Source organism: Peromyscus maniculatus, chromosome 15 (assembly GCF_049852395.1).
Source record: "Peromyscus maniculatus bairdii isolate BWxNUB_F1_BW_parent chromosome 15, HU_Pman_BW_mat_3.1, whole genome shotgun sequence".
Lineage (NCBI taxonomy): Eukaryota > Metazoa > Chordata > Mammalia > Rodentia > Cricetidae > Peromyscus > Peromyscus maniculatus.
The window spans coordinates 48,721,701-48,736,562 of NC_134866.1; the positions used below are offsets into that span (position 1 = coordinate 48,721,701).

The 14,862-nt window shown below is 36.7% G+C and overlaps 1 protein-coding gene across 7 annotated transcripts in view; it reads left to right on the forward strand.

Moving 5' to 3' along the window:
• The window catches only part of Kif2a (kinesin family member 2A), a 56,797-nt gene that overhangs the window by 38,656 nt on the left and 3,279 nt on the right, over positions 1 to 14,862 (forward strand). For 4 of the 7 annotated variants that reach the window (XM_076551933.1, XM_076551932.1, XM_006995668.4 and 1 more), the window contains exons 11-19: positions 169 to 232; positions 1,093 to 1,184; positions 1,816 to 1,958; positions 2,106 to 2,310; positions 3,167 to 3,277; positions 4,108 to 4,175; positions 10,101 to 10,251; positions 13,674 to 13,775; positions 14,177 to 14,312. In XM_076551933.1, coding sequence (XP_076408048.1) covers positions 169 to 232; positions 1,093 to 1,184; positions 1,816 to 1,958; positions 2,106 to 2,310; positions 3,167 to 3,277; positions 4,108 to 4,175; positions 10,101 to 10,251; positions 13,674 to 13,775; positions 14,177 to 14,312 — 1,072 coding nt within the window. Of the gene's footprint in view, positions 1 to 168; positions 233 to 1,092; positions 1,185 to 1,815; positions 1,959 to 2,105; positions 2,311 to 3,166; positions 3,278 to 4,107; positions 4,176 to 8,873; positions 8,988 to 10,100; positions 10,252 to 13,673; positions 13,776 to 14,176; positions 14,313 to 14,862 lie in introns of all 7 variants that reach the window. The other 3 variants (XM_076551930.1, XM_076551931.1, XM_006995664.4) reach the window with 1 other exon arrangement.

A 14,862-nucleotide genomic window follows, 5' to 3' on the forward strand; every position in this document is an offset into this window, starting at 1 on the left:
ACTGCTGTGCTTGGATTAGTTTACATGGGTTTCTGGAGATAGAACTCAGGTCCTCATACTTGTGTAGCAGGCACTTTATGGACTGAGTTACCATCCCAAACCCAAGACCTAAATTATTAAAATTTATTCCTGAATAATCTGTATTCTTTATTTTCTTCCCAAATGTAGACTATGGGTGGTGACTTTTCAGGAAAGAACCAGGATTGTTCTAAGGGAATTTATGCATTAGCAGGTAAGTGTCCTTTGTGTGCATAGTTTATGATATTCTTGAATATTATTCAGGTGTGTTTGAATAAGACTTTTTATTGTCCAGCTATACACACGGTATATTAGATCAACTGTTTGTTATCAGATTAGCTGAAAAGAAATGTGAGGTCATGGTCACTCATGGTAGCACACACCTATAATCCTAGTACTTAGGAGGTGGAGACAAGATCATTGGGTTCACAGTCATCATCAGCTGTATAGCAAATTTAAGGCCATAGAGCAAACCTTGGCTATATGAGATCCTGTCTCAAAAAAGAAAAAGTCATAAAAGAAGTATAAGATTAAGCTTTTGGTGGCAAAAAAAAATCTTGATATATATTGTAATCATATACAGTGGCATACAGTAATTGCCACTGTAATGTGGCAAACTATTAGATTATGCAGTGGCTAATTATTACTGGATCATCCTTCTACCCCCCCCCCCCCCAGGTTTTGAGATAAGGGCTCAAGTATTCCAAGGCGACCACAATCTTGCTGTATGGCTGAAGATAGCCTTGAATCTCTGGTCTTCCTGCCTCTAACACCTAAATGCTGGGATTATAGGGTTTTCCATGCCTGGTTCATGTGGTGCTGCAAACTGAACTCTGGGCTTTATGCATACTAGGCAAATACTACCAATTGAGCTACATGGTGAGTCCCTTTCAAGGATAAATAGTAGCATCCTTTCATGGAGTGTGAAAGAGAATAGCTTCTTTTACAACTTGATTTCTCAAATTATTGTTTTAATTTTATTTTATTGATATTAACCTAATATTAACTGATTCTTCTAAAAATAGGAAAGATTTGTTGCATTTTAATGAACTTCATGTGTGAAATTTTTGACAGCTCGAGATGTCTTTTTAATGCTGAAGAAGCCAAACTATAAGAAACTAGAACTTCAAGTATATGCAACATTTTTTGAAATTTATAGTGGAAAGGTATGTGAGAAGTTTTGTTTTTCTTTTGTGTATGGGGGTGGTATGTGAGTGCATGTATATGGGTGCATGTGTGTAGGTGGGTGTCTGTGCATTTAGAAATGTGTACATGTAGATGCCAGCAGTCAGCCTCATGTGTTACTTTTCAGAAGCTATCCGTTTTGTATTTTTGAGACAGGGAGTTTCACTGTGGCCTGCAGCTGGTCGATCAGCATAGACTAGCTGGCCATCATGCCCCAGGGCCTCCACTTTCCCAATACTGTAATTATTTGGGCTCAAGCTCATGTCCTTGTATTTGACTTGGCAAACATTTTACAATTGAGTTGTCTTCCAATCTTCAGACCTTTTTTTTAAAAAAATGTGGTTGTGTGTGTGTGTGTGTGTATTCAGTAACTGTTTTTAAGTGTACAATTCAGTGGCCTTCAGTATATTTGATTTGTTTTATGACCTCCACTGTCACAACATTTATATGCTTGTAAATATAATAGCTGATGTCCTGAGACTTTTAAATGTCTTTTCAAGCTTTCAATGTTGAGCATTGTTCTGAAAATAATAGTTTATTATTTTAGACTTATTATTTTAGAGCTGATTTTTTTTGAAGCTAGTTTTCTAATTTGCATATGATTTTCTGTAGGTGTTTGACTTATTAAATAGGAAAACAAAATTGAGAGTATTAGAAGATGGAAAACAGCAGGTGCAAGTGGTAGGATTACAGGAACGGGAGGTCAAATGTGTGGAAGATGTACTGAAACTCATTGACATTGGCAACAGCTGCAGGTGAGTCCTAATGGGAACCTGCTGCTTCAGTGCCTGGGGGCGAGGGGGGAGCATATCAGCAAAGGGAAGGGTTTAAGGGAAAATACTGTGGCTAATAATGTACATAAAAGGTTTTGATGTGTCACTATGTCCTTAATAACATTCCAGAACATCCGGTCAAACATCTGCAAATGCACATTCATCTCGGAGTCATGCAGTGTTTCAGATCATTCTTAGAAGGAAGGGAAAACTCCATGGCAAATTCTCTCTCATTGATTTGGCTGGGAATGAAAGAGGAGCTGATACATCAAGTGCAGATAGGCAAACCAGGCTTGAAGGTGCTGAAATTAATAAAAGCCTTTTAGCACTCAAGGTAAGGAAAGTCTATTTAATTGCAAAAGGTCTTTTACTTTTGACTTTAATTTTGCTTAGTTGTAAAAAACTAGTAAAAGAAAAGATTTATAAACTTGTTATATTTGAAGTTACAGATTTTATTGTATGTAGAATTTTTGCATACACACATTTTCCCTTGTTTTTATGAAATGAATTGACAGACTAGTTCTGAAGCTGCTTAATTAGATTCTAAAGGACCATAATCATCCAGGCTTTCTTCAGAGGACCAAGCAACTGTGGAATTGAGCTAAGAACTGTTGGGTTTTTTGTTTGTTTTTTCTCGTCCACAGAGAAGGTGTTCAGTCTCCTCCCTGGCTTTGATGGAGAGTTCTTTCCCCCTGCTGTTAACCCTTAGCCTCTTAAAGCACTACAGTGACCTTAAAGGGACAAGAGAGGGTCGAAATGATGTCTTAAAAGAAACAGAATAGCATTCAGAAAAAAAGCAAGTGTTGAGCCAAAATAATTTACTTTAAAGCATTATTATGTTTTCCCCTTAACTGGAAAATCAGGAGTTAGAGGGATTACAGTAAAGCAGCTGTAGCCTTTGGGATTCCATTTCAAAATCCCAGCTTCGTACAGCTTTCCTGCTGCCTGACCTTTCTAACTGGTCATGTTTTCAGGATTCTGTGATTGTTTTGGAATAACTAAGGTTTGTTTTTGTTGTTACTCATTTTCTTGAATTAATATTTGTGAAACCATCGTTAAGTTGTATAAAAGTTAGAATTTTTAGAGCTCATTAGTCCTTAGACATTAGCACGTAAGAAATCTCTTTAAAATGTTGCTTAAAATGACTCTCATAAAGCCTAATTAGTAAGAAACGTTTTCTTAATTTTTAGGAGTGCATCAGAGCCTTAGGTAGAAATAAACCCCATACTCCTTTCCGAGCAAGTAAACTCACTCAGGTGTTGAGAGATTCATTCATAGGGGAAAATTCTCGTACTTGCATGGTAAGTTGGCTTTTTCATTTGTTTGTTTTTGTTTTTATCCTGAAGGAATAAATAGAAATTATATGAAAATTTTAGATGTTTGCTAATTATAATTAATTACCCTTCTAGTGTGAGAGATTATGGTATTTAAGATGTGGTCCCTGCCATTTGGTTGGAAAATTTCTAGTGCAGCTATAATGCTTTTTAATTCTAATGTCTGAATACTTCATAGAAACTTGGATTGTCTTAATCTAATTTGTTGTTACTGTAGCAGATGTTAACTTATTCCTAAGTTCTTTCAGATATCTCTTCATGCACTTCACTGTGTTGCTTACAATTTGTTGAGTTTATGGCAAGCTAGATGGATCAACCAGAGATTTGTGCAACTGTGCATACACTTTGAGTTTCTCGCTCAGTCTTCCTCTCTTTCTAATAGGACGGTTTACGTTTTCCAGCTGCTAGGTTCTCCAGTTTCTCAACCTGGAACTGCAGTTCCTAGAGAGACTTCAGTGGTCCTGTGGGACATTGGCAGGGCATTGTCTCTGGAAGAATACTATTCCATTACTAACAGTAAAAATAGGTGGAGGGGCTGTCTGTGTTGTTCCCTTTTCTAAATGTTTGCCTTCATTTTCTGATGGATTTTTAATGACTTTCTGGTACCTTCAGAAAAATCTTTGAAAATTTTAACTGGATTTTATAATGATTACATGTACTAGGTAGGTAGATCTTAGAGGTCAGATACCAGTACGGACATTTTAAAGTGGATTATAAGATTAGACCCTACTGAGCTATCTGTCAAGGTCACTGTCTTGAGCATTTATGATTTTATCTTTGCTTCCCCCCCTTTATAGATTGCCACAATCTCTCCAGGAATGGCATCCTGTGAAAATACCCTTAATACGTTAAGATATGCAAATAGGTATGAAAGTTATTCCTCCATTTTAAAATTTGAATTCTAATATATTAGAGCAGTATATAGTGTCATTGTTGTACGCTGGGGAAACATGTCTGTAGTTGTAGCATGTGGTGATACTAAGGCAGAAGGACCACAAGTTCTAAACTGTTCTGACCTCCAACATGAGATCCTTTATCACAGCAAAGAGAAAACCTAATAGGGCAAATTTATCACATCTATTCCTTAAGTTTTATGTTCTTTAAGGGGACATTATTTAGAATTGTTTTGTTAAATTGAAAAAATGAACAGAAATAGGTGAGACTGACATCTCTACTTAAAGTCGACCTTTTGATCCTAGAACATGATTATATTTTTCCATTTCAACATTATGATTCATAATATTTTACTATGTTTCAAGAATGGAAATCCTTATATTATTAAGGCTAAACTGGAAAGTAGGGTGTTAATTTCTTAAATTGTTATGCTCTATGCTGGAATTATCCTGATGATGTTCAATTAAATACATACATACACATGTATATATCAGTTCTTTCTGGTACTGTGTACAGATTATATGTTGTTATTCACATAAGTAATGTTTCCAACTTCAACACCAACAGGGTTGTTACATAGAGACAAAATGCACTGAGAACTAAGAGTTTATATCTTATAGTCATGAATAGTTTTAGATGTCTTTGGAACTCCTGAGTTAGGATGAAATGTTTGCTTTGTAGATCCCTACATGTGCATGCACCACACACAACACACACGCTTCTTGTTTTGAGTGATTGTTTACATATTTAAAAAATATATTTGTATTTGAGAATCTGATATATGTGTACAATATTTTGATGAAACTCACTCACATACACACTTCTCCCTAACTCATCTGGCTCTACTCTCTCCCCTTGAAGTTTTAAATGTTTTATCATGTTACACTTAAACAATTTTAACCTACAGATTATTCTTTATAACTTACTTCTAGTGTGGAGATTGTCTTAATTTTCTTCAAAAACGTATTACTTCTTGTTCCAATCAAAATGGAGACTTTATTTTTCATCTTTTTAAAAAGAAGAACTTCATCTGTGTAGAAAAGTACCTAAAAACAAGCCAGGCGATATGGCTAAGTGGGTAAAAGTACTTGCCACCCAAGCTTGATGACCAGAGTTCGGCCCCCAGATCCCATGGGGAAGGACAAAGCCCATTCTGCAGAGCTGTCCTCTGACCTCCACATGCACTGGGGAATGTGTACACAATACACACGACGATAATAGAATTGTTAAAAATTGAAATCCAAAAGAACAAAGGAGCATTTAATTCTTGTAATGTTTCTGTCATTTAGAAATCTCTTCAGTGGAACAGAAGAGGCTGGGAAGCAGCCTCTCTAGAAGGTCAGGCGTGCTCCTTCTGTTGGCAAGTTATAAATGTCAGGCCTGTTACTCTCTACCTTGAAGTACCTGAATACTTTAAAATACTGTTCTTATTTTCCTTTTTAACTTTTTAAAGATAGTCTTCATACCTATACATGTATCTGCACATCATTAGGTAACTGCATTTTGATCATTCTTTTAATCTTTTGTATCATGCTTATGTTTCACCTGAAGAGATGTTTAAATGATAGTAAACATTGCTAGGAAACACTAGCCAATTGGCCTAGGGGTGTATGTAGCTCAGTGTCCTTGTTTGGCAAGCATGATAAGGCCCTGGGTTCTCTTCTCATATTCGGGGGTGGGGAACCCACAAAAATACAAAATATGATAGCTACTTAAAAATAAAGTATAGCTTTAAATAGGTTTAACTTTTAAAGTTTGAAGTATGAACTCCTAGCTACAGACAATATTGTCTTTAAATTATTATTATTAATTTTTTTTTAGGATGTGTGAGTTTTTTAAAAACCATTTAAAGATGCTTTGTTTTTCCCAGAGTTGTTCATGGAAGGGTAGGGAATAACTTTCTGTGATAGTCTTATTACAGAATCAAATAAAAAAATTTTTTTTAATTACATCTAATAGAATTAAAGCAAACCCCTCCATGTCTTAAAACTTCAGGCAATAAAGATTCCTGCTAATATGAGACTGGTTGATAGATTGTGATCACAAGTTTTTCAGATTTTGACTATTTAGACAGGATGAGGTAATGGTGATAGTATACTAACCCACACTGGCTTCCCAGCTCATTATCTATGTAAGGGTGGCTTTAAATTCCTGATCTTCTTGTCTCTACCTTCCAGTTGCTGAATAGAGGTGTGCATCACCATGCTTGGCTAAACACATAGGATTTTTATCACACAGTGTCATACTAGAGATTGAACTAGGGCCTTGACCATTCTAGACAAGTGCTCTATAATTGAGCTATACCCCCAGCCTGCAAATTGTTTATTTCTTAAAGAAGTGTTTGCTTTTTAGAACTCAACCTATCAGTGGAAGAGTGTTAGTTCTTAGGACAAAGTAGGCTTAATACCTGTTTCACTACTTGATGGTTGACAGTCTTTAATGTGCTCTGGTTTCCTTATCTTTAGAATGGTGAAATCAATGATCATACCTGCCCTAAAGGACAGTTTTAAGAACTGAGAGAAGCAATCTTGGTAAAATGTTGAGCATAGCACTTGAAAGTTATTTTCAAACTTCAGTTTAATCAAAACTATGTATTTTAGGAGTGTTTTATGGGAGTTGAGGGATAGTTTGGAACAATGTATTTTGATGTTAAATGACAAGTCCAATTGAATCAATTAATAAAATTGAGATCTTCTGTTAGGTGTGTGGCACTTGCCTATAATCCTAGCATGTCTGGTGAATGCAGGAGGATCAGGAGTTTAAGGTCACCAGTAGCTACACAGCAAGTTCCCAGATGTCCTGGGCTAGGTTAGATCTTGTCTCAAAAAAGAAAGAAAGAAAAGGAAAAAAATATGGCGAGGAGAGGTGAAGGAAGGAGTAGGTTGTTCAAGAGGAAAAGCTGTATTAGATGCTTGTGAAACGTTTTTCTGAAGCACAGGATATGCTGTGGGTAAAGGAAGAATTTGGAGGGATTGAAACAGAAGAGTTACTGAAATTGTTTTTAACTGTAATTTTAGGAAAATTATTCTGTACCTGGTATATGTACTTGCACAAGAGGATATGTAATAGAAAACATTTTTGTGGTTGACACTAATAGTACTACTCAATGAGGAGATTTTGAAACATATGAGAAACAGGCATAGGAGTAACAAAGTTAATTTCCATATTCAGAATTTAGATTTTCAGTGGTGTAGTAAATAAACTTTCCAAAATGATGATCTTGAAGAATAAAAGGGCAAAGGCCAGACTTAGTGACACATGCTTATAGTTTTAGCACTCAGGAGGTTGAGGCAGGAGGATCTCAAGATCAAGGGTAGCTGCTGTAGATATACGTGCCTCCAATAAAATGGTAAAGATAGACAATCTGATATTAAACCTTCAACAGTGGATAGATTACGAGTAGAAATATGTGGGGTGTGTGTGTGTGTGTGTGCGTGCGCGCGCGCGTGCACCTTCATTTGATCTATATGAGATTAATGGTATTTGGCTGGGTTTTGGCTTGTGAAGGAAGACAATGCATTTAGTTCCACCTAAGAAAAATAGAATTCAGATAGTGTCTTATGGCATAGAAATGATTTGAGCTTGGGTAAGCTTGTATTTTAGTTACACCACATTCTTTCTGAATAACCTCAAATGAGGTACTTTATTTATCTAAATCAGTTTTCTCATTTGTGATGTGAAGATATCATAAGATTCTTATCAGGTCTATATAATATAATGCCTAAATGTTACTAATTCTAGTACTTGATAAATATTGCCTATTATAAAATGTCACATAAGGCAAGATGAGAAACGTTATAATTCAGTTATATGTAACTGTTGTCATTAGCAAAAACATTTTTAAATTCCATTCCTAAAGGCTATTTACCACCCACATTCATAAGTGGCACCACCAACCACAAAAACTTGAGTGTCTTATTTTCTCCATCATATGGAGGATGTTTTACAGTTAATACAATTCTAGATGGATAAGTTAACCTTAATTCATTACAAACTGGGCATGCCTTAAGGTATTCATTCTCATATCTGGTTTGAAAAGAACTGCAAAAGTGTTGAGGACTCAGGGCTGGGGAGATAGCTCCGATGGCAAAGTGCTTGCTGCTCAAGTGTGCAGACTTGAGGTTGGACCCCCAGCATGTGTGTAAAAAGGATGAACACAGGACACACACCTGTAATCCCAGAGTTGGGGTGATGAGGACAGGAGCAAACTGGCCAGCTAGTCTAGCCAAATTGCTGAGCAACAGGCTTAGTTAAAAGACCTGGCCTCAGAAAATAAAATGGACAAAGTTGAGGAAGACATTGCGCTTCAACTTTACACACACACACACACACACACACACACAATGTTGATTTATTTACAAAAATGCCAATATCCATTAAATCTGGTTGGTTTTAGTAATTTGATTGCATGGGTCACATAGTTAAAGCAAAGGACCTTTGAAGTTTCTAGGAAGATGTGTGAGAAAAGAGAGAAGTAAACTAGAAAGGAAAGGAAAGATTAAGGGTTTTTGAGCAAGGGGATCAATAAAACATGTCTGGAAACCTATTTATGAAGTAATGTTCTAAAATACACTCCACGATGTTAATATTCTTTTCTAAACAAAAGTTGAACTGTGCATTGCTGTCTTTACCAAGAGTTCTTTTAATTTTCACTGTTTTGGTACCGCAGAGTAAAGGAGTTTGGAATTAGTCCTTCAGACATTCCCTTCTCCCAGGGTAGTGGCAGTCGCCCTGATCTCTCTCCTTCTTACGATTATGACGACTTTTCTCCTTCGATTACCAGGTCTTGCCTTGTTTCTTTGACTAGCTTGTTTTGAATTGTGCTGCGTATAGATATTCATTTATTTCTTGTGTTCTAAGCCATTTTTCATTTACACTTCATTTATTAGCAGGTGGTTGTACTGCATGATACACATTTTTTATGTCCCTCATTAATTTACTTTAAATTTTTTATTTAGAACTTGAGCTCCATATTTTCCTTTGCTTTTTAAAAGATGATGTCACTTTTGCATATTTATCTTTATTGTGTGATAAAAAAGTTACTTGTCTGCAAGAAAATAATGATCCTTGTGATTCATAAAGTATATCCTTTTTTAAAATTTGTGAACTTAAGATATACAGCTTTTAAACATGACAGAAGTTAAGATTCTTACAGTCTTTAGACATTCAAGATAAAAATGACTGGCTGGTCATGGTGCACAAGCCTTTAATCCCAGCACTTGGGAGGGTAGGGTAGAAGCAAGCAGATCAATCTGATTTGCACATTGAGTTTCAGGCCATCCAGGGATACCTAGCAAGACTCTGTCTCAATAAGTAAAATAAAATTATTTTTTACTTAGCTAGCTGAGCAGTATGACTGCTGAAATCGTAATAGGATATAAACTCCCCTGATTTCAGCAGTAGTTTCTTTATGGATCTTAACAATTTTTGTATCATAAAATGTAATTGTAATTATAGTTTATTTCTTTGAAATATTTAATCTATATACTTTGCTAAGTTTCCCTGACTATGAACAATAATTACACTTGAAGTAAGTATAGGGGCTGGAGAGATGGCTCAGAGGTTAAGAGCACCGATTGCTCTTCCAGAGGTCCTGAGTTCAATTCCCAGCACCTACATGGTGGCTCACAACCATCTGTAATGAGATCTGGCACCCTCTTCTGTGTACATAATAAATAAATAAATCTTTTTAAAAAAAAAAAAAAGAAGTAAGTATAAAGTTGTTTAAGTAAACTCACATTAAACCAACAAATCCACAGAGTTTAGATAAATTGGACATATAAAGTGACATCATCAATCTTACTACATTAATTGCTTTTGTATTGAATAGGTTGGTGTTTTCTTGTATCTCTGCATGAGCCTTTCATAATTTTAGATAACTTTTATATATTTATAGGGTAAAAGAATTGACTGTAGATCCAACTGCTGCTGGTGATGTCCGTCCAATAATGCACCATCCACCAAGCCAGATTGATGACTTAGAGACACAGTGGGGTGTGGGGAGTTCCCCCCAGAGAGATGATCTAAAACTTCTTTGTGAACAAAATGTGAGTCACATATCATTGTTACTGATCCAGCTTTAGTTTGTTTCATCAATAGCAGAACTTAATTGAACACTGTAATCTCAAGCAGGGATCAGCAAGTCCACCCTGTGGACTAGCCATCCATTGAGATAAGTACAGCTTTACTGGAATATAGCCATGCTTTTCTAGCTGCTTTCTTACCACAGTTGCAGTGACAGATGTATGGTTCATGAATCCAAATAATTTCCCGGCTTACTAGCTCTCTAATAATAGCCTATTTATTTTTCAGATTTTATGCCTACATTAAAATTTTAGTGCCATGCAGTGGTGGCGCACGCTTTCAGTCCCAGCACTCAGGAGACAGAGGCAAGTGGATCTTTGTGAGTTCAAGGCCAGCCTGGTCTACAGAGCAGATTCCAGGACAGCCAGGGCTACACAGAGAAAACCCTGTCTCGAAAACAAAAAACGAAATAAAACATTTTAGTGACTAATTAGTTTAAGATTATATATAAGTACATCATATATAAATCTTTAAAAAACAAAATCCAAAACACTGTCAATAGTTCTGGGCAGTGGTAGATCACAGCACTCAGGGCAGATCTCTGAGTTAAAGGCCAGTCTGGTTTACAGAGTGAGTTCCAGAACAGTCAGGACTACACAAACAAACCCTGTCTCAAAACAAACAAAATAACCTGTCAGCATAAGTATGTGCATTAAACAGATAAAGGAACTATATTAAAAATCACAGTGAGCCTGAGAAACAGCCAAAAAAAACCCAATAAAATGCCAACATCCATTAAATCTGGTTGGTTTTCTATATTTGAAGTGTCTTTAAAAATTTTATAATTTCAAATTATAACTATTTAGTTATTATTAAAATATATAATCTGTAAGGATAGGCAAGTATAAAGAAATGCTTGTGATCTAGCCATGTAGCACAAATCTATAATCCCAGGACTTGGGGAGCTGAGGCAGGAGGATTGCTGCAAATTTGAGGCCATTTTAAGTTCCCGGCTAGCAAGGGCTGCAATGCAATAGCATGTCAAGAAAAAGGAAAGCAAGGTGGAGCGGCTGGGCTGGTAACTCAGTGGTAAAGAGCTTGGAAGACAGAGCTAAAAGTGAGGTCCTAGCTTAAGTCCATCTTCCCAGAGTTTTCATAGATAACTAGTTGTTCTTAGACTCTCAAAGCAAATCTGGAACTAGGTCTAGATATGATACCTCCCAAAGATAAAGAAAACCAGAGTAAGATAAGCACCCCCTATAGCAAAGCTTTGCATTTATTGTATCTTACTAGACCCACACAGGCCACAATTTTTCTTTTTAAATTCATTTTTATGTGTTTGAATGTTTGCTTACATGTATATCTGTGCATCATGTGTGAGCATTGCTGAAGGAGGCCAGAACAGGACACCAGATCCCTATAACTGGAGTTACAGATGGTTGACCATCTGGGTGCTGGGAACCAAACTCAGATCCTTTAGAAGGGCAGCTAGTGCTCTTAACCTTGAAGTCGTCTCATTAGTACCAAGCCAGGAGTTTAAACTACATCAGCTTTTACAGACCCCATATCACAGAGTGTGCAATTCTTTGAAATTTGCTACCAGGAACTTACCTTGGTATTATTCAGCTGAAATGTTATTGCATGTGTACATATTCTTGCAATATTCTCAATGAGGGATACTGAAAGGGAAAAACTCTAAAACATATCCTGGAGAGAAAACTAATATAAGTAGATGGTTAATGAAGTGTATTAGAATTGCAGAAATATATTTCTAGAGACAAACATGTTTGGGAGTAAACTCTAAGGAATGCAGGTATTTGCATAATTTTAGATCCAAAGGAAAGAGGATATTATGGGCCTGGAGGAAGTAGCTAGGAAAAAAAAGTGTTGAGTGTATATTCATGAGGGAGAATATGAGAAATTTTATGTTCCCAACAAAAAGCAGGTACATTTATTGCCATAGAAAGATAAAAAAAATTCTTTACTACTATGATTATGTAGATTTTAGAGTATGACAGCTTATTGATGAAAGTCAAATGTCAGGGTTTTTTTTTACCTATTTAGAATCTTGAATGACAACCCCTTCACCCCCATCCCCAAAACAGGATTTCTCTGTGTATCCCTGGCTGTTCTGGAACTCATTCTGTAAACCAGGCTGGCCTCAAACTCGGAAATCCACTTGTCTCTGCCTCCTGAGTGCTGGGATTAAAGGTATGCGTCACCGCCGCCTGGCTTAAACACCATTTCTAACATGTTATAAGTTTTTATGTAGACGTCTATGTAGTAGTCTTTGTCACTGAAGCTATATTTTGAGAAGACAGATTGAGTTACTAGAACTGGCTTAGGCAGGAGACTCCAAAAGTAAAGATAAGCCAGATAAATTTTGAGTTCATGTAACAACCAAAACATACCTGTGTTGTCATGTGTTTGTTGCTGAAGTACAATTAGGATTTGTTATTTGAGATTTCTATAAAAAAACAAACAAAAACTATCTGGCTTCCTAGCTGTGGTGGTACACACCTGTAATTCCAGTACTAGAGAAGCTGAAGCAGGACGATTGCTGAGAATTCTATGCTAGCCTGGACTAGCTATTCAGTACCAGGTCAGCCAGGAATGCAGACAAATCAAAATACACATCCAGACACACACACTTGTAGTTGTAGCTGTTTGGGAGGCTAAGGCAGAAAGGATGGTGAAGTCCAGCAATGTGAGGCCATCCTAAGCAATACAGAGAGAAAGAAAGAGCCATTTCTTTACTTAAAGATGCTATTTTTACTATCAAAATGTAAAATGATTTGTATTAGCATAAATGAAAATTAAGGTATGGTTTCTAAAAAGTTAATCCTTGAAAATAGTATTTTGATAGTCACTTTGAAATACAGTGTACCAAAGATTGTATCCTTACATCTTTCTTTTCAAGAGAAGAAACTTAAACTGGGCATAGTGGCACACAGCTGTATTCTCAGCACTTGGGAAGCTGCTGAAGCCTGGCCTCCATAGTGTCAGGCCAGCCAGGGGTACAGAGCTGGCCCGTGCCTCAGAAAAGAAAACCCAAGTCTAGTCTGAGCAGTTGCTGTCATGCCTCATCCAGTCAGTGGATGTGAGGTAATTGTTAATGAGGGGAAGCCGGTACCGATAAGAAAACCAGAAATGAGCTTTCCCTTAACCAAAAAGTTGACTGTTCCAAAAGACTGCTTTTTAGGGTAAGTCTGCACATAATAGGAATAGATTCCTGAGTGACAATGACTGCTTGCTTGTGAGCTGGCTGCCTTAATTAGACTTTACAGAACTGCCTTTGAGCTTGGGCTAAGCTCAGTGGTAGAACATGGGCCTCTTTGAAAAAGCACGTGAATTCCTGGGTGGGCTCTCAAGGAGGGAAAGAAAACAAAAAGTGACATTTTAAAAGTATAAGCTTTAGGTCATAGTTTTAACTTTGTGTTTTAAGGAAGAAGAAGTGTCTCCACAACTGTTTACTTTCCACGAAGCTGTCTCCCAGATGGTAGAAATGGAAGAACAGGTTGTAGAAGATCACAGAGCAGTGTTCCAGGTATGTAAGAAAAGGCCTCCTGGCAAACGACCTTGATGAAATTTTAAGAACTCTTTGAATAGAACACAATTCTTTTAAAATTTCTTAGTTGCATGTGTATCAGGCATATGATAGCAAGTATCTCCCCATAGTATTTAATTTAATTTAATGAACAAGTCTGAGGATCTAGCTCAGTGGTAGAATGCTTGCCTACCATTTACAAAGCATGCCAAGGGAAAAAAAAGTTTATGAAAATATTTAATTTTACTATGAATAGAGGTGTCATGTCTACTGATATTTTTGAGAATATCAGCTTAAGTTGTTTGACTTAGAACTCCTGATTTGTAGGTCAGCCTGCTCTAATAAGTATTTGTAAAGCATACCAGTTTACAAATTCTTTTGTGTTGCATTTTTATCATCAGGAATCCATTCGCTGGATAGAAGATGAAAAGGCTCTTCTAGAGATGACTGAAGAAGTAGACTATGATGTGGACTCATATGCTACACAACTTGAAGCTATTCTTGAGCAAAAAATAGACATTTTAACTGAGCTACGAGGTAATTTGTTTTTCTTCTTAGTGTTTGGTATAAAATTTGCATGGTATTAGGATGTGTAGTAGTGAAAAGGTTTTGTATGATGATTGAAGTCAAGATTATAGACAATTGTAGCACCTTTGTTCAAAACATATAAAGACAAACCAATCATTTAAATGTTTCTCTTAAAACGACAATTTTAAAAAAGATTCTGGGGATGGCTCAGTGGGTAAGTACTTGCTTTTTTGTGAGGATCTAAGTTTGTATCCGCAAAACCCAAATAAAGGTTAGGTGCAGTCACTCACATCTGTAGTCACAGTCTTCCTGTGGTGAGATGGGAGGTAGAGACAGAAAAACCCTGGCAGCTCCAGCTATTCTGAGGTAGCAGTGGCAAGCAGAGACCTTCTTTTGACATGATGGCTGCAAAGGAGAATTCCTGGAAGGAAGCTGTCTGCAGAGGCTGCTGGAGCAGTTGGAAAGTTGCAGAGTGTGAGCCAAATGACAGTTTGTTTGGCTGAACTGTCCACAGCCCAGTGAAGAGCCAGTCTTAGTCCACCTGTGTTGACTCTTTTAA